This window comes from Lutjanus erythropterus, chromosome 19 (assembly GCF_056507025.1).
Source record: "Lutjanus erythropterus isolate fLutEry1 chromosome 19, fLutEry1.hap2, whole genome shotgun sequence".
Taxonomy (NCBI): Eukaryota; Metazoa; Chordata; class Actinopteri; order Lutjaniformes; family Lutjanidae; genus Lutjanus; species Lutjanus erythropterus.
The window spans coordinates 20,379,538-20,397,785 of record NC_139335.1 but is presented as its reverse complement, the minus strand read 5'-3'; the positions used below and the strand labels follow the sequence as shown (position 1 = coordinate 20,397,785).

Sequence of the window (18,248 nt, the reverse complement as noted above, 5' to 3'; positions counted from 1 at the left end):
TGTCTCAGTACATTAAAGTATATATTGGTGTATTTATAAATATATATGCAACTGAGTGGCTTTCTGTTTTTGCTCTGTTTTTTCTTTGTTGTGTTGCTTGGGTCTGTTTTCCCTTTCTGGATATGAATGTCTGGAAAAGTTGACCTATAATTAGACATTTATAAGTCATATAATTGCATGTAGAATGGCTCAAAGAAAAAAAAAACTTACATGACTAAAAAAAAGCTGCGAGGTAGATGTGGACAGTCTGAGGGACACGTTCACGTGTTTATTCTTACCTGACCCTGCACCATCTGAAGCTGCCTCTCCACATTTCTCTTGGCTTCCTCTTCCTCCTCCAGTTGTTCTCTCAGGCTGTTCTGCTCATCCTCCAGCTGCCGCAGACGTGTGCCCTGAGACAGCTTCTGGCGTGTTTCTTCCTGGAGTAGCTCCTGTTGTAGACAGACGTGTAAAGCTGAATTATAACAGACCATCTGATTTAAAAGATTTTATTGTCTAAATATTTAAGCAATTTTGATCCTTTCCCCTCCACTCAGAATGTCTTTAACTTATTGTGATTGTTGCTGTGTCCATCAGATAAACTTTTGACCTGAAAAATATTTATAAGCAAAACATTTGAGTGAGAAGAAGATGTAACAGGATTATTGACAAGGTTCTTGCACTTTTATTTAAGAACTATAGGATACAAATTGTCGCTTCAGATGCGACTTTAACAATTTACAGCTTTTAAACAAAAAAAACCTGCTGTTTCTTCCTATATAATGGCACAAAAGGACTTGGATGTTTATAAGAGTTTATAAAGATTAAACCAGACAATCCAGTCCATTACAGGCATTCCTCAGAGGATGAACCTAAGACTTTTCCTATTTTTAGGCCTTTATTTGAAAAAGAAAACGTTATGATTTGTTTTAGGGTGAGGGATAGGGTGATAAGTTAACACATTATCAGTTAATATATTTTGATCAGTTATCATTCTTACAAACAGGAAACATATAATGAAAAAAAATAACAGAGATAAATCAATCATTGATTAATCATCAGCACGTCTCATTTTATTTTGTTTTAGACCATGGTAGTTTTATGTTTGCACATACATGAGGGGATAACTAGTATGCGTACCTGAACATCCTGCAGCTGAGACTCCACAGTGGAGTAGTCTTTTGCTGCCTTGATGGACTTTCCCTCCACCTCAGTCAGCAAGCCGCTAACATTATCCAGCTCAGTCTGTGGACAACGGGACAACACATGAACCACAGTTCAGTCAACAAAGACTCAGATTTAGCAATTTTATCACATGAAGGTAATCTTTTACCGACCACAGAAGTGATCAGCTTCAACAGACTGTGGGAATAATTAATGGCATAGGTGCAAGCAGCATCGATTAAACAGCATTTCAAAGAGATGTACCTGTACTTTTGCCAGTTTCTCAGCCAACTCCACCCTCTGGCGCTCACTCTCCGAGTGTCTGAGCTGCAGCTCCTGGACCTGGGCTTCAGCCTTCTTTCTGCGATGCTCCGAGTCTGTCTTACCCTGCATCAGTGTCTGCATCTCAATGGCTAGCTCGTTCCTCTCAGACTCAAGAGCCTGTTTTGCCTTCTCCATGGACACTTTGTTCTGCGAGGAGGGACAAGTATTAATTAAGTTTCTGCAGTCAAAAAAAACCCCAACAAAAAAACAAAACAAACAACAAAAAGATGCCCAATGAAAGAGAAATCAAAATAGTTTGTTACCCTCTTAGCCTGCTCCAGCTGCTCATTGAGCTCGTCGAAGGCCTGGCCATGTTTCTGTCTCATCTCAGCCAGCTGGTGTTCGTGCACTTTAGCGTCCTCCTCCAGAGTCTTTTTAAGGTGTGCCACCTCTGTCTCACGCTTGTTCCTGAGCAGGGACAGAGAAGGGGTTAGTCTGCTTGCGCTGAGACTCAAAGTAATGCCACATATCGTAAATGGGAGGAGGTTTAACTGTTGTAGCTATTCCTTGTACAAAACCTCTACCTGAGTTCTTGCTGAGCAGCGGTGGAGTCCAGAGTGTCCTCCAGCTCGGTCTTGAGGGCCTCCAGCTCTTCTCCAAGGTCCCTGCGGTGTTTCTCTGCCTTGGTGCGAGCCTGCCTCTCCAGCTCCAAATCCTCCTGCAGTTCAGACAGCTGAGCCTCCATCTCACGGATCTTCTTCTGGGCCATGTTCTTCTGCGCTGCCTCCTCCTCGATCCTTCAGGCAGGAGCAGGTCAACATATATGAGTAAATGGAGCAGATGGTGGGGAATCTTTCTCAAACTATCACCCTCCAAACAAGTATAGCATTCTTGTACCACCAAGAGAATATAATCGTGATATTTGTACTTTATTTCAAAAAGAAATATTCCCTTATTATTGCTGTTTGTCAATAAATACATATGTATCATTAATTTATTTAAATTTCACAATATCACCCCTGACAGATGGAATGATATCAGGGTTACAATAGCAAACAGACCTGGCCAGAGCTGCCTGGAGCTCTTCCTCCTTCTTGGCTAGTTGAGCACGGAGCTCAGCAATCTGGGCCTGCAGCTCCGCAATCTGGTCGTGAATCTCAGTGAAGTCACCTTCCAGCTTGCGTCGGTTCTTTTCCAGCTCCTGCCGCTGCTTCTCCTCCCTGCGCAGGCGGTCTGACAGAAACAAAAGAACAAACACAGTTAGAAACTGGGATAACACCTTGTCCTGTTTAGGACCAGTGAGGGGTCTATGTATATTTATGCAAGTGACTGCATGTCCCCATCGTGTTCTCTTCCTACCCTCCAGGTCAGTGATCATGGCCTCATGTTTGGTCTTGAGTTTCTGCAGGCTCTTGGATTTCTCCTCCTCCTCTGCCAGGTTGGTGGTGAACTCAGAGATCCTCTCCTCCAGCAGCTTCTTCTCCTGTATTCACAAACAGGGTATACGTATGGAAGAGTGTAAGGCCCAGGCATGAGGGGGAAAAAAATACAAGAGGAAGATCTTTTCATTTTCCATTTTGAGAATAAAGTTGAAAAGTTAAGTTCAGAATGATGTCAAATTTCAGTGTTAGTTCCAGGCATTGCCAAAAAAAACCCAAAAAAAATCCGGATCAAGATTTTTTAGGGAGTATTTTGAGAATTAAGTCGAGATGTTGAAAATGAAGTTGAACTGCAATTTTGAGAGTAAATACAAAATGGTATTTTAACTTTATTCTCAACATTTTGACTTTTCTCAATTCTCAATTCTCAAAATGCAAAAATAAAAAAATCTTCTTCCTGATTAATTTTTGCTTATGCTTGGACCTAGTATTCTTCCATAGTGACTGAGAGCAGATTAGCAGAAAAAACTAAATTAAGTCAGTGTGCTCACTTATAACAAAAAGTAATCATTACTCCAATCTCCTAATCATAATGTTCATCTGAATGGCTGTAGTTGTTTTCATCCTGACCTTGTTTAGTTTGTTGTTCTGGTCATCAAGGACCATAACATCGTCTTCGACCTTCTTCATCTTGGCCTCCAAGGTGACCTTCTCCAGCTGGAGCTTCTGTCTGGCTGCCTCCTCCTCATCCAGCTGCTGCTCCAGATCCTGTGTGCAGAAAAATGTCAGGAAAAAATGAGTATTCTATAAATGGTTAACAACAATACAATTATATTCACTGCGTTTACAATGAATGCATGTTTCAAATCAGTGGGCGTCTAGAGCGAGTGAATTTTTCCTACTTACTGAAATATTTTGCTGCATCTTCTTTTTCTCTGTCGAGAGATGAGAAGCGCGCTCTTCCTCCTCCTCCACACGGGCCTCTAGGTCGTGGAGGATCTCCTCCAGCTCCTGCTTCCTGGCAGCAAGACGGGCTCTCATCTCCTCCGCCTCAGCACAGAGTTCTGTTTCTGCCTGAAGCTGCTCCTGCAGGGCCATCTTCTCCGCATTCAGCTGCAAGCAGAGCAAAAAGAGGACTTTGATATCTCATAAAACGTAATTAAATCAAGGATAAACAGCACTTGTACGCAGAGTTCAAACAGCTTTTTAAGAGAAAGATTTACGCACTTTTCGAGCGCTTTATTTTTGTTATTTACTTTTTATTGTTTTTGTTTTCAAGAACACTAATGGCTAAAGTGGTACATGCGTGCTAACTTGGTACAAAACACATACTTTAAAGAGAATAAAATACAAAGTAAATTGAGAAATAAGAGTGAAAATGAAAACAAATACTTAAAATATATAAACAAACAACATCTTTTAAATCAACAAAAAAAAACTAAAGATCATACATACGCACACACATCCCTCTGGTTCAGCCCTCTAAATGTCCCAATGGCCAAAATGAGAATTATTCTAAATTGAAAGGTACGTCCTTAATATGGATATATTACTGCTATACAAAAATCAGGCTTTACAGTTGACACATGCGTAACTTTTGACCAGTCTTCAGTGAGTGAAGTTTAGATTTGTTTCTCTCTTTCAAACACCAGTTATTTCCAGATTCACAAAGCCTTTATCATCACATCTAAATTGTTACTAAAAATGTAACTGCAAACTCCTTTCAACTCACACCAATCAATGTTTACTGTCACTTACCAGCTGTCCATATTAAATTTGTATGTTTTTATCATGATTATTTAATGGCTGAGAGTCCAGAGTAAGGGATTGACAGAGGACTTATGCATGCTATGAATGACAAATATGTAACTAAAAATATCTTTTCATATTTGAAATGAAATGAACACACTAGCATGAGTAATTGAATAGGTCATGGTGTCAAACATACTGCCTTTCTTTTTCTTATCTCTCTTATCTCAAGCTGTTAAACACCCATTTTATAACCCTGTGAATGTTTGAGATTGTTTTACTTCTTTATGCTAAAAAAAGGGGAAAGATTTGGAGGCATTGCTATTTATAGGTTATTTTCCAAACTTTCAAGACTTTTTATGAACCCTGTATATAACATTAAAGCAAACCACCCTCCATCATCTATTAGTGAATATGATATGGACGGACAGGGTTAAATATCCCGACATGAAACAGAAAATGAACTCAACTGAGACAGCGGTTTCTTAATGTTTACCTGCTGCTGTTTTTCCTCCATATCCCGGATCTGCTGCTCAGCATACAAGTGCTTCTCCTTCACCTTATTCAGCTCTTCATCCTTGGCCAGCATCTCTTCCTCCTGCCTGCTGACCTGCAGCAGAGGCTTCACCTAAGGAGAAAATGTTGAAAAAAAAAAAGGAGTTACAAAAGCCGTAAAGGGAAAGATGGACATGATTGTGACAAGTATAGTGACTGAAATGTTGGGTAAGACGTTGGAGGAGACTGAGGTTCACCTTGGTGAAGAGCCTCCACCACTGCCAGTTCCTGAGTTTAAGATAAGCGGCACAGTTCCTCTGGATCACCTTCATTGCAGTCAGCTGCTGCTGTCTCTTGGCAAAAGCCCTGGAAAGAAACAGCAGACACAGACTCAGACAATCACACTTAATTTTACCATGATTAATCAAGTAATTTTGTGATTATTGTGAGTTTTCAGTAAGCTGTAGAGTTTAGAGTCTGAGTTCAAGTGTGAGCTCAGTTCATGCCCCAATATATCTTTCCTGACAACAGCAGAGTCATAGAAAGTGGCAATTGTCTCTTCTTACTTGCGGGCCACATAGCCTCTGCACCAGGCCTGGAAACTGATGATGATGTCAGTGATCTTCATGTCCCTCTCCTCCTCCAGGTGAGCCAGGACTCCTGCTCTGAAGAAGACTTTACTCTGGCCAATCCGGTACAGGTTGGGATCCAGCTCCAAGCTTTTAATCTGACAGGACAAAACACACAGATCAATCACAGTGAAGGGACTAACTTCTGTGGAGCTTGGCTAACACTCTGATGGCCACTTACCATGAGCACACAGGCCTGTTTTCCATCCATGAAGCCCTTGGGGATGGCGTTGGGAGTGAGGATTTCATATCTTGGAGAGGAGCAGATGATACAATTTTATTCTTTCTTGCACATACCCACCAGAGGACAGGACATACTGGGAACAGTGTCTTTATTGTGTTACCTCTGCCTGAACTCCTGGAAGACGATGCGGTTGGGGAAGCCCTGTCTGCAGATACGGATCCCCTCCAGCACACCATTGCACCTCAGCTGGTCCAGAACCAGGTGGGGGTCCAGTTTTCCAGCCTGAGAAAGGGGAGCATTTGCTGATTAGTGGTATGGCAAAACAGCCTACCAGCTCTATACGGCACAACAGCTTGCAGAACTTTTTAACCACAAAGTTCCAGGAACTATGGAACCACAGGAACTAAACTCAGGACCTAAAAGTCCCTTTTGCACATTCTAGTTTGCATTTCCGCCACATCTGAAGACTTGTGTTCACATGAGGACTCGAATCATGAGCCAAGTGCTGGACGGGATGCCAAAAAAGCCTAATTACAGAGCTGGGAAGAAGGAGTGATGACTGGGCTGCATTTTTACTTGCCCTTGTACAAACTGTCTTATTTATTAGCAGTTTTCAAATAACAAAGACTAAAGGTATTTGTCATGTTTAATCTAGGCTTGCAATGTCCATAAAATATTAGAAAATGTCATAAAATCTTATTTAGTCAGTCTAAAAGAAAAGTGGTAAATCTCCACTTGAGCGGCTGACAACAGTATTTTCTGTCATTTTTGCATGAAAAAATAATGATTGAGCAATTATCAAAAATGTTTAATTCCATAGTTAATAGCTGCCGGATTTCTTTGCCCACCACGGCATATTACTTGCCTCATGAAAGCAAGCAATCCTTATTGTTGAGCCCTGCATCAACTGATAAAAATGTGAGATGTAGATTCAACGCAGAGAGAGAGAGCTCATGTGGATAAGGCGGAAAGGGAGCGTGCAAATGTGGACAGAAATGTCAACATGAGATAAAAACTCTTTGATCATGAATCCTAACGTTACTCTACAATTCTGCGGTTTATCAGTGAAGTCTTAACTACACTGGAGTCTCTGTTACAGTGACAGACAGATGGGTAGATCTGAGTTATAAACGCTTGTCTCCTCTATGAAATGTGTCTATCCACACTGTGTTCTACTATGATGAACTGGCTGTGTGTACAGGCACATTGTCCAGGCGCTGTCTTTCCCTCTTGATCTCCCTGCAGTTTTTCATGCATTAGTTTTGTGTGTTGACTAGTGAAAGTGGCTGCTTTGACATACAGTATGTTGATGTTGAAGTTTGTACTTTGCTGTAGCGTAAAACATTCTCAAATTGTTGTCAATGGTATAAGTCAGCCTGGCCAGTCAAATTAATACAAAAAACATGAATGTCACGCATCCAGTGTCCCTGCTGCTGATCATCAATCATATCATCACCATGAGAGCCTGATATATCGGTCTAAATCATATGGATGGATTTGTGGTTGCATGACTGTGATGTCTGAGTTAATTTAAGTGAATAAATGAAAAGGGGAAACACAGAGGGAGAGTTTAACTGCTGCAGCACAATTTTTGTGAACACATGGAACTATCATACAGGAACTTAATTTAGTCCATAGTTCCTTCATTCCCACTGCAGGTTTAGCTCCTGAGTTTTTTTCAACAGGTATTTGGTCACCTGGAAAAGTTCCTGTGGTGGAAACGCTCTTACAGATGCCAACATTTCTCTGTTACCTTTTTCTCGTGGTTGGGGATGATGCAGCGAACAAAGTTGGGGTTTGTGTTCCTCAAAGTGGCCATGAGCTTGGACAGCTGCTCCTTGTACAGCTGGCCCACTGTGCGGAACATGCCTTTGCGGGTCTTAAAGGCACCAGGCATCTCAGACATGCCAGACACCTTATCCAGACCCACAATGCGGTCCACTGCAAGAGGAGGAAATGGACAGAAAAATAGAGAAATGGAGAGAAGAGAGACATTATGTAAGAAGCCAGTGGGTTTTAAATTAATTATTTGAATATTCAACCAGGCAAACTCAAACCAAATGCATGTCACAAGGAAGAATGAATATGACCATTGTCTCTCCACTTCCTCTTGGTAAACACACCAGGAGAGAGTAGATGCAGTTCATAATACCAGGACGAGTGAAACACCACACAAAAACGGAGTGAATGCAGAGGGGAACGGGTATCAGGAAGAGGATGACAGAGTGGAGTCACAAAGAGCCAGTGAAGCGTGGAGATATAACACACCAAAATGAAAAAAACAAAAAAATGTCAGTGCAGTGAGTCAACTATTAACACTGCCAGTTTGTAGTTCTCTGAGTGGAAACTATGTGTGATGGTTTGATTAAATATTTGTGTGTGTCAGGAAGGTGACAAAGTTGGGCGGTTGCAGTGGGCATGTATTCTTGTGGTGATCAAAAACAACCAAACCAAACCCATGCAGTATATACCCATCGCTGCAGTACCCATGACCAACACCAGGAGTCCCCAAACAACACTATTACACAGAGGGAGAAAAGGAGAGTTCAATGACAGAGCATCCAGTGGTAAGATGACCAGAAGATTTTGTTACTGCACACTTACAGCTGTAAAGGGATAATTCAGATTATCTGAAGGCTGTATGAGGTGTTGATAGTCAGTGTATTACCGACAGTAGATGCCAGTGGGTACACCCACGTTTGGAGAAGCAGTGGAGTACCGTTGTGAGAAGCAAAGCAATAAACTGTTGTGGACAGGGTCAACAACAAAACATATTTTAGCCACCAAAAAAAAAAAAAAAAAAAAAAATCAATATCAGTTACAGTGCATGCTATATATATAGAATATTTTCACTGCTTTACCTTGCAAACAATACAACAATGCAAACAAACTAACAAATTGAGGCAGCTATAGAGCAGAAGCTTGTGTATTCTAAGAGTTAAAATAGGTGATTTTACCCATGGAGTCTGGTTAGTCCGGAGAGCATGATAGTTGGCTTATATAGCAGCTGCTTCCTGCATGGTAAGGCAGTGAAAACATGAATATAGCATACGCTTAAACCAATTTTTTTTAGGTGGATCTTACAGTGGCTAATATGAGTTTGGCTGTCCACAGCAGTTCATTGATCAGTTTCAGCGCTGGGACACTTCTAACTGGGTGTGTGCCAACCACCATCTACTATAGTTAACATATTAACTATAGATAAGTATCTCATACAAGCCTACTTCAAATAGTCTGAACTATCCCTTTGAAGACATGGAAACTACTTACAAAATCCTAAACTTTGGAACGTTTAAACCCAAAACACAAGTTTGAACATTTAGGAGAAATGGATGGACGGCAGAGAAAAATCCATGATGAAAAAGAGCACGTTGAAACAGACAGCAGGAGTAAGAGGGAAAGGCTAAACAAATGAAAGAGAAACCTTGTTGTCACCTGAGTCTGAGTGTAGAATTGGAAAACGCTGATAAAAATAGGCTCTCTGACAATTCTGTACCTCTGAGACCCAGTGAAAGAAAAAAAAGACAGACAAAATGGGGCCATACAGAGGAAGAAATGGATGGAAACAACAAGTGGGATTTGAGAAGATAAAAACAAAGGTCCACACACCAGACAATAAGAGAGAAAGAAAGCACTATGAAATGCAAAAACAGAAACAGGAAACATGAAATATAATCCCACATAAAGCACCGCCACCAGAGCAGCAGGGAGTTGACACAACAAGTTTGACATGTGTCTCAACTTACCGTCCCTCCACAGCTCAGAGACAAACTTGTCAGTGGACTGGTTGAGCAGCGTAGCAACGTTGTCATTCAAGGGATCCATGTTCTTCATCAGCCACTCGTCAGCCTTGTAGTCCACCTGAGGAGTAACATGAGGCAGGAACTGAGTTACTTTTTTCACATACCTTTCAAAGATTATGAAGTTTGAAAAAAGAAAATATAGAAAACATATTAATGGCAAAAAATGTATAAAACAGAATGAAAATGTGTACCTTGCCAGCATAATGGATGATACAGAAATCTGCTTCATCCTTCAGTTTCTTGGGCTTGAAGAACTTGGGGTGATTGCCCTGCTCCTGGAGCACCTTCTCCACAAAGCTCTTGTCTGTGGCTTTGGGGAACCAGCACTCCTCATCCAGCAGAGCGAGGATACCAGGGGGGCTGGCCTGCACGCAGAGGGACAGTACAGATCTTACTGAATGACACAGAAAGGCCCTGAAGTACTCGACACAGTAAATACAACAAAAATAGCAATAACTGATAAAAGCAACGAAATGAAAGCTTAACAAGTAAGTGTGGTTTCCAGACTCACAGGTTTCTCAATGAGGTCGATGCAGGGCTGCAGGTCCAGGCCGAAGTCGATGAAGCTCCACTCGATGCCCTCCCTCTGGTACTCCTCCTGCTCCAGGATGAACATGGTGTGGTTGAAGAGCTGCTGCAGCTTCTCGTTGGTGTAGTTGATACACAGCTGCTCAAATGAGTTCAGCTGAAAGGAAGCAGACGAAAAACGCAGATTAGGTATGATTTATCACACATATATGTACGTACATATAAGCTATGCTATATTGTGCTCTGTTAAGTCATGTACAGCTCGTCTCACTCATTTACATCAAAGATCTCAAAGCCAGCAATGTCTAGGATGCCGATGAAGGAGGCTCCCTGTCTCTTAGTCTTGTCCAGAGCTTTGTTGATCCTCATGACGAGCCAGCGGAACATCCTCTCGTACGTGGCCTTGGCCAGGGCCTCCACAGCAAACTCTGCCTGCTCCTGGGTCTGGGCCTTCTGGACGTAGTCTCTGCCCACCTTGATCCTGGGTGTCAGGATGGCCCTGGTGAAGTCTGTGACATTCATGCCCATGAGGTGACTCACCTTCTGGGCAGCTGTGGCAGAGGAGGCGGGAGAAAGAGAGTGAGCAGCACAGAAATGGTGGAGTCAACAGGAAAAGAGAAAAAACAATTGAAAACATAACTTGAGAACTTTACTCCCCAGAAATCATACACTCAGATTTAATGAAATAGAAAAATACAACTTATGGAGAAACTGACTCACAAAGTAAGGAAAATGGAACATGTGTTTGAGAAAAGTTTTTAGATGATGGGAAATTATAACCACATCATCAAAATGACCACTGACCACACCCTGTAATTAGTACGTCCACTCAGGCATGGGCATATATATGTTTATTTGTGTATGCATATACTGTATATATGCATGGGTGAATGTATAGATATACAGATACGAATGTATCACATCTCCCCCTTTTCTTTCTTTTGCCGTTGTTGTCATCATTTGTGTCTGCTTGTTAAATTTAAAATCTGAATTTCATTTGTGTAAACTGTGAATTGAGAATCAGCTAAGCTGCATGTATGAAAATTAAATCTTTTAAAAAGATGTAACTGCAGGATCATCAACTTCTTGCAGGGTTCCCACACCTTTTCCAAAGTAAAATTCAAACACTTTCCAAGCCTTTTCAAGGTGCATTTCAAGGTTTTCCAGCACCTTGCAGCTGTGGTAAACTACATATTTTACATAAAATGACAATTTCACTTCTTTATCATGTTAAATCTGATGTTATAAACAATAAAAATTATGTTTTGTGATACAGGTCTACTAAAGGGTGACAAATCAATTACCGGTGTTGTCAGGCATGGACGCCTGATCTGTGTGGCGCTCCTTCTTAAAGTTCATGTTCCCAAGCTGCAGCACAGAAGCCACCACCTTCAGCATGCCTGCACAGAAAGAACAAACAGGAGCATAAACATGGTTTTATGCTGCCCTGGGACTCATATACAACACAGGCATAGTCCTACTTGAAGAAGAAAAGACAATAAATTGTTTAAAGTTATTTGCTGTCTGCCTTACCTATCTGCTCCTCCTCTGGGATACCCATAATCTTAAAGGCCTCCACAGTCTCAGTGAACAGGTCCTTGTCCTGCTGCCCAGGAATTGTAACATTCCCGTTGGAAAGGAAACGGTAGTTGTTGTAATTTTCAAGGAGGAGTTCATCTGAAAGGAAAGGAAAGGATGGTTGGAGTGAGATAAAAGGCAAATAAGACATTAAAATCTTTACAGGAAGGACTTCTGTAAGTCTTTAATATAGTGCACATGATCACAGCTTCTCTGGAAATTATTAAGAAATCACTCTGTGTTTAATAAACTGGGTTATGTAAAATGTTGCTTACTGCGCAGTTTGTCTCCAGCCCCTGTGAGCAAGTAGTAGAAGATATGAAAGGTCCTCTCATCTTTGGCCTGGCGAATGGCACGGGATTTCTCCAACAGGTCTAGAGGTCAGTCTGTCAAGGATAAGTTTTCTGACACGACCACGAATACATTTCCAAATCACTTTGTGTATTTTAGTGAGACAAAATCCTGCGGTGATACCAAAAAAAGGAGTTAAACACGAGGAAAACAACAACGATGTCCTCAAATCAAAAGAGATGTAATGACAGTATCAAGGATACAAGTTTCAATATTGGCACCAACGATGTAACCATTGACATCGAAGTTGATCCTGATGAATTTTCCCTGAGGAGGAAAATAAAAACATTGAACATTTAAGAAAAGGAAACATGGAACAATAAAAAAAAGGCTGACTTAGAAGATGTAGTAGTAAGCCTTACAAATCGGGAAGAGTTATCATTTTTGACTGTCTTGGCATTTCCAAAGGCTTCTAGGATGGGGTTAGCCTGCAGCAGCTGCTTCTCCAGCTCCCCCTGGTGGAAAAGAAGAGAAGAGCAAGGAAAAATGTAAAGAGCACTTTCCATTAAATCAGGATGCTTCTCAGCCATGGACAAGATCTTAATAACTGTAATGAGTAATCCACTGTGATGGATTGTGAGAACCTCCACAATGTGATCTGCTGTTCATTTACTTCACTGTAAGAAAGTCATTAGTTTGCTTCTGTTTAAGTGAATATGCTGACATAGTGGTGTGTGTTCATTTACCCGTGATGTACTTACGTCTGAAGAGAAGGGAAAACATGGAGTGTTCAAAACATTTAAACAAAAAAAAAGAGGGATACGACATACACCACCAGCAATACACACAAACACACACGCACAAAACACACCCAAGCATTTTCCCCACACACGTCATGTTAGTGCCCAAATCTGCAAACACCCAGAGACCCTGTGACCCTCGTCAGTAACCCATCACCTGTCACCCAGAGCAGAATAATCCAGTGAACACAAAAAGTCCTTTCAGCTTCAGTTAACTTCTTCCTTCAAGCTATACTGGCTCTCATTAAAGTTTCTATAGCTATACAGTACATACCACACAAAATCATAGGCCTGTTCTTTTACCCATGTGGCTGATGATCGCTTATATTCATGCAGCAAAAACATGGAATTACATCAGCTAAAATCCAAAAGCCCTACTGCCCTGATTCATAGGTAGAGCACATATTCTGTATTGAAATTAAAGAAGGCTTAAGACTTCAGCTCAGATTCTGGATAGGGGTCGAGCGATTTGTTTTGTGCAGGATCGATACAAGTTTTTGGTAGTCAAAGAAACCAATAACCGATACACTGTACATTTGCTGCAAACATGAAAATCCTGGCTGCAAAAAATTAGTATAAATATAAACACAACATAAAGCTGCTTTGAAATGCATTTTATCATGTTTAATTTAAATTTAATATTTCAACACCTTTGCTGTCAGCAGCATTTCTTAAAGTTAACTGAAATTTTTAATAAATAAACAAAATATCACTCTGAAGTTTTATATGTAAATACATAAAACTAGTAAAACTTAAATGTGTACTGAAATTACTTTAAGAAAACAGTATATTTAATTGAAATAGAACTTGCAGCTGCATCAGAGCTAAAGTAGCGCATTCATAATTGAATTTAATTTATCAGCAATCAGATTAAAAAAAACAGCTTCTGATTATCTTAAAAATATTGGATCTGACCAATATGTCAGATCAGTCGACCCCTAATTCTGGACTACTGTTCTTTCGACAAACAATAAAAATAAAATTTGTGATAACCATTCACTTACATATGTTAAGGACACAAATACAGAATACAGTCACATAGTGTAAATACAAATTTACACTATGTGACATCTCAGTTTGTCTGTCTGCAGTGTTGTGAAAGTGATGTTGGTATGGGATGTTGTGTTTTTAATACAACAAGAGAAAAGCACAGTAAAACTTTGGACTCAGATGCACACAGAGTAGCGATACAACTTAGGAAAAATTCAACCAGACAAATATATAAATAACCATATCAGACCAAACAGTGCTGTGTTTTTCAGCAGTGACCCCTCCCTCTTATCCTACTATTGTCTGGCTGAATTTTTCACAGGAACACATACGGCTGCCACTGATCTGCAACCAAACTTCCTCCCACTTCCTATTGGCTGGCAAGACATGTCACCTCTGCCCTTAATACAAAGTGACTCCCACCACAGCGCGCTCCAGCGAAGGGAGAGGGAGGGAGGATGAGGGTGGAGGAGTGGAGGAGGAAGAGGGTGATGAAAGAAGCAGGTGGGGGAGGAAGAGTGCATGGAGGGAGGGAGTTAACTCACATGTGACAGGACCGAGGAGCTCTGTTGATGGGAAGAGAGAAATACAACAAACTCAAAAAAAGGGATGATAGATGTGGTTTTCATCAAAACCCCACTGTGTGTTTCGCATCTATCATAAAGCTGGCAAGTCAGATAACAGCAGTGCAGGTTTTCCAGCAGAGTCTGATGTAATGCCTGACTAATGGATGGAGTTTTATTTCTCGTGAGATGATGCAGTAAAATCAGCAAAACGGAATACATCACAGCTGAAGTAAGGCCTCTGGTCTATATAAAATGTCAGAACGCCAGAAGCACTGCACTACTGTATTTCTGCGCCTGCAGAGCTGTTATCTTGGCTGCCATCCCTTTTCCTTTGACAGCAGTTCTTTTCTGTGGCAGCTGTATCGCAGAGGAACTGCAAAAAATATGCTGTCTGAATACAACAGTGTGATGATGGACCAACAATCATGAATACAATCAAGTGCACATACACACCAGGGCTGTCCCCAACTCAGAATTTTCCCAGTCGAACCAGATTTGGTTGTACAATATGAATATTTCACAACTTTGGGTTTTGTTGTTTGTTTGTTCTTCAGTTCTTTTACTTACTATATCAGCCTGTTTATGTCTTAATTTGTCATCTGTTATGCAAAAAAGCCAGATTTTCACAAGGAGAAAGTAAAATTGCACATTCTCCTATAGTTCAACTATAAAATCAGAACATCGCGGAGTATCTACCCCTAAGCTGCAGCAGCACTGAATGGTGCCACTGCCCTGAAATGCCCATGAAATAAAGGTTTATTTCACAAGAATCGGGGCTGGTGATTTTTGGAACAGTTGGAAGATGAAGCGAGATGTTTTGAGTGAGTTTTATTTCGTTTCTGTCAAGTTTAAATGTAGATGAGGATGTGGATGGTAAAATTACAGTTTTACAAAGGTGAGAGCACTAAGTCTGCTACTTCTGGTTAAACAAAATGCATCTTACTCTTCATAAAAGGGGTCGCTCACTGTAGCGATCCTTTCCATAGCGATATCAATCTGAGCCTGTCAGTGGCAAAAATAAGAACAAGTAAACAAGTAGGTAACACCTGTCCTGCGCACTCCATGGAGCACTTTGGGTGTCACCTGCTTTCCGTTTCCGTCACTCTTCGCCACAAACCTGACTGTGATGCAAGCCGAGATTTACAGACAAACAGACCCTCTCTCATCAGTAAACCACCAGCGCACGTTATCATGAGGACTTTTTTTTTTAAATGAATGCAGGAGCTAATACAAAAACATGTTTGTGATTTCCATTATTCATAATTCCTCATTGAAATGTTCTTCCTATGCATTTGCGTGAGCTACTATCCATTTTTCCTGTTATTGTAATGCACACTGACTGAAAAGGAAAAAACACGAATGAATGCTCGACTGGAAGAATCTCAGTTGACTGACCAAGGATCTGAATCTACAACTTTCAGGGGACAGCCCTAATACACACACACACTGACATCAGAGTCACAATTAGAAAAGTCGCCTCTGTAAGGAGGAATCAGGGTTATGTCTCACTTGAAAATGAATCAAATTAAAATCAGGAAGTGAAGTGAGAAGTTGAAGAGAGGAACTTAAAAGATAAAAGGTGTGAGTAGAGGATGTAAGAGAGTAATGGGAGGATGAGGATGAGAGGTTGGACTGACCTGATCTTTCTTGGTCTTGTGAGAGGAGGCCACATGAGCCAGATACTGGATCACCTTCTTGGTGTTCTCTGTCTTACCAGCACCAGACTCTCCTCTATAAAGCAAATAGAGAAAAATAGAGAGGCAAAGATTTATAGAGAGATGGTCTTTCTAAAAAGAAATAAAAATATGCTAATGTCTTATGCGATCTTTACGTGTGGATTTGTAACTCACGTGCAAAGAATGGACTGGTCTTCACGATCTGCAGAAACACATGCAAATGTTTATTATAAAGCCTCTGCAGAACAGCGCTGCTTCATATTCTAAGTGAGCATACGTTATCACTACAGTGCATACAGCTTCTGTGCGTACAACAGGAAATACGTTGGCCACAGACAGGAAATCAATATCCGGCTTCCTGTGACTGGAAGACATGCTGCTGGGTTGCTGACTAACTGGCTTAATTACCCATCGCCTCCCATGCTGTGGTCTGAACATTTTACTACAGCCAAACAAGGAGAAAAAGAGCACCAGTGAGGCAGAGGGGAGTGCTTCAGTGGTGGGCATGACAGACATTACAGCTCAGAACATCAGGAAACAAGGGTAAAAATGGGCTGTACCTCTAAGCTAAGAGAGTGCATACAGGAGGTGGTCTAAAGAAACATATTAGAAGACAATAGCCCTGCAGGAAATACCAATTAGATGCTCGTAATGTTCACAAAACACTGCATACTTATGGAATGTGTCAAAGGTAAAAGCCTCAAAAAAAAAAACAAGATGACATACAGCAAAAACAGGAAACACAGCAGCAAAGTAAGAGGAGCACTTGTTTCTAACATAATCACCAGTGCTGGAGAGTAGAAAAATACATGTAATTAAACTACTGCTGATAGTTCAAGTACACTCATATTTACAGTGATTGGCATAGTGATGCAAGTTCTTAAATTACTTTTTTGCCATTTCTGTGCACTTTGTGTGTAGTTATCTACTGAAACTACAATCACTTTTGGGCCCTTAAAGGAATTGAATGATTTTATATTTGACCATAGCTTCTCTACTGACTGATGGACATTGGATTCAAATCCAAAGCTGACATTCCTTGCACTCTCTCATGAATACTGGGGTATTTTATTTTTTTTGGTTTATGTATGATCTGTGAACAAGTGGGCACTTTTTGCAATAAAGTAAATTCAGTGGCATTTGTACTGATTGGTAGTTTGCGAAGTTATGCTCTCACAGTAGCTTCCCCAGCACTGATAATCACTATAACCATAACTGAAGTCTTAAAGCTTAACAAAACTAGTATTTATTGTAGGGGCTTCTAAAAGTCCTCCGCATAACCTTCCAAAGAAAGAGACAAATGAGCTGCCTCATTTATCAAAGACAACCTTTCTCAGCTAGAATTGAGAGCTAAGAGATCTGGTATTTTCTGAGGCCAGTGGGGAAAGTAAATCATCTGAAATACTCTGCTGGCACCAAATCCAATATTCTGCAGCAATTGGTCCCAACTGTCTTCTACTTTAAGGCCTAAACTACTATACAAGCTACTCTCATGCACCTCATTTAAATTTTTAGAGAGCATACGTATACAAATAAACTGCCAGTATTACAGGATGTATGTGTACAACCTAGCCTCTTGGGAGCCTCACAGTTTATAGCTCTATGTGGTACCACTCGAGCACAGTAGCTTCATTGACAATGAGATCTTAAAGGGACCAACATTACAGGCCTGGGGATGTGAAAATAACTCTGGCAAAAGTTCGTCACATAGGTCGGCAGACTGTAAATTTCACTTCATTATTTCCTTTGAATGTTCTCATGCAATGCTTAAAGTTTTACAGCATAAGCAGTGACTTACCCTGCATCATGCTTCTGTAAGATGTGTCAGTGATGGCATAGATGTGAGGTGGCATTTCATGCCTCTTCTTGCCCTTGTACATATCAACAATCTCCTCTGAGTAGATGGGCAGGTTCTTGTATGGGTTTATGACGACACAGAAGAGACCGGAGTATGTCTGTGGAACAGATAGAGGTGTCATTTAAAACACTTGAACATGGAATGAGAAGTCACAATATTAGTGGAAAATTAGGTGTTAAATGGGATAGATACATTTATTTTAGATAAATCCTAGAGAGTGGACATGTGAAACAGTCTAAAGTTATTACTGATGCCTCTACATGACCCACAGGGGTGAACAAGACCATCAGACTGACCATCTCTGCTTAGTTATTC

At 40.8% G+C, this 18,248-nt stretch overlaps 1 protein-coding gene across 2 annotated transcripts in view; it reads right to left on the bottom strand.

Annotated features, from left to right (window-relative positions):
• LOC146309719 (myosin-9-like) overlaps positions 1-18,248 on the bottom strand; it is a 41,381-nt gene that overhangs the window by 5,643 nt on the left and 17,490 nt on the right. The window contains exons 3-30 of one of the 2 annotated variants that reach the window (XM_084743593.1): positions 17,874-18,030; positions 16,250-16,277; positions 16,037-16,130; positions 14,379-14,399; positions 12,466-12,558; positions 12,307-12,370; positions 12,028-12,126; positions 11,708-11,851; positions 11,479-11,574; positions 10,454-10,725; positions 10,158-10,331; positions 9,838-10,011; positions 9,590-9,704; positions 7,597-7,784; positions 6,004-6,125; positions 5,841-5,910; positions 5,597-5,757; positions 5,288-5,396; positions 5,032-5,163; positions 3,693-3,899; positions 3,417-3,554; positions 2,767-2,890; positions 2,469-2,640; positions 1,992-2,204; positions 1,731-1,875; positions 1,408-1,614; positions 1,120-1,224; positions 279-431 (exon numbers count right to left, since the gene is read on the bottom strand). In XM_084743593.1, the coding sequence (XP_084599719.1) occupies positions 279-431; positions 1,120-1,224; positions 1,408-1,614; positions 1,731-1,875; positions 1,992-2,204; positions 2,469-2,640; positions 2,767-2,890; positions 3,417-3,554; positions 3,693-3,899; positions 5,032-5,163; positions 5,288-5,396; positions 5,597-5,757; positions 5,841-5,910; positions 6,004-6,125; positions 7,597-7,784; positions 9,590-9,704; positions 9,838-10,011; positions 10,158-10,331; positions 10,454-10,725; positions 11,479-11,574; positions 11,708-11,851; positions 12,028-12,126; positions 12,307-12,370; positions 12,466-12,558; positions 14,379-14,399; positions 16,037-16,130; positions 16,250-16,277; positions 17,874-18,030 (3,777 nt within the window). The remainder of the gene's footprint in view (positions 1-278; positions 432-1,119; positions 1,225-1,407; positions 1,615-1,730; positions 1,876-1,991; positions 2,205-2,468; positions 2,641-2,766; positions 2,891-3,416; positions 3,555-3,692; positions 3,900-5,031; positions 5,164-5,287; positions 5,397-5,596; positions 5,758-5,840; positions 5,911-6,003; positions 6,126-7,596; positions 7,785-9,589; positions 9,705-9,837; positions 10,012-10,157; positions 10,332-10,453; positions 10,726-11,478; positions 11,575-11,707; positions 11,852-12,027; positions 12,127-12,306; positions 12,371-12,465; positions 12,559-14,378; positions 14,400-16,036; positions 16,131-16,249; positions 16,278-17,873; positions 18,031-18,248) is intronic. The other variant, XM_084743594.1, reaches the window with a different exon arrangement.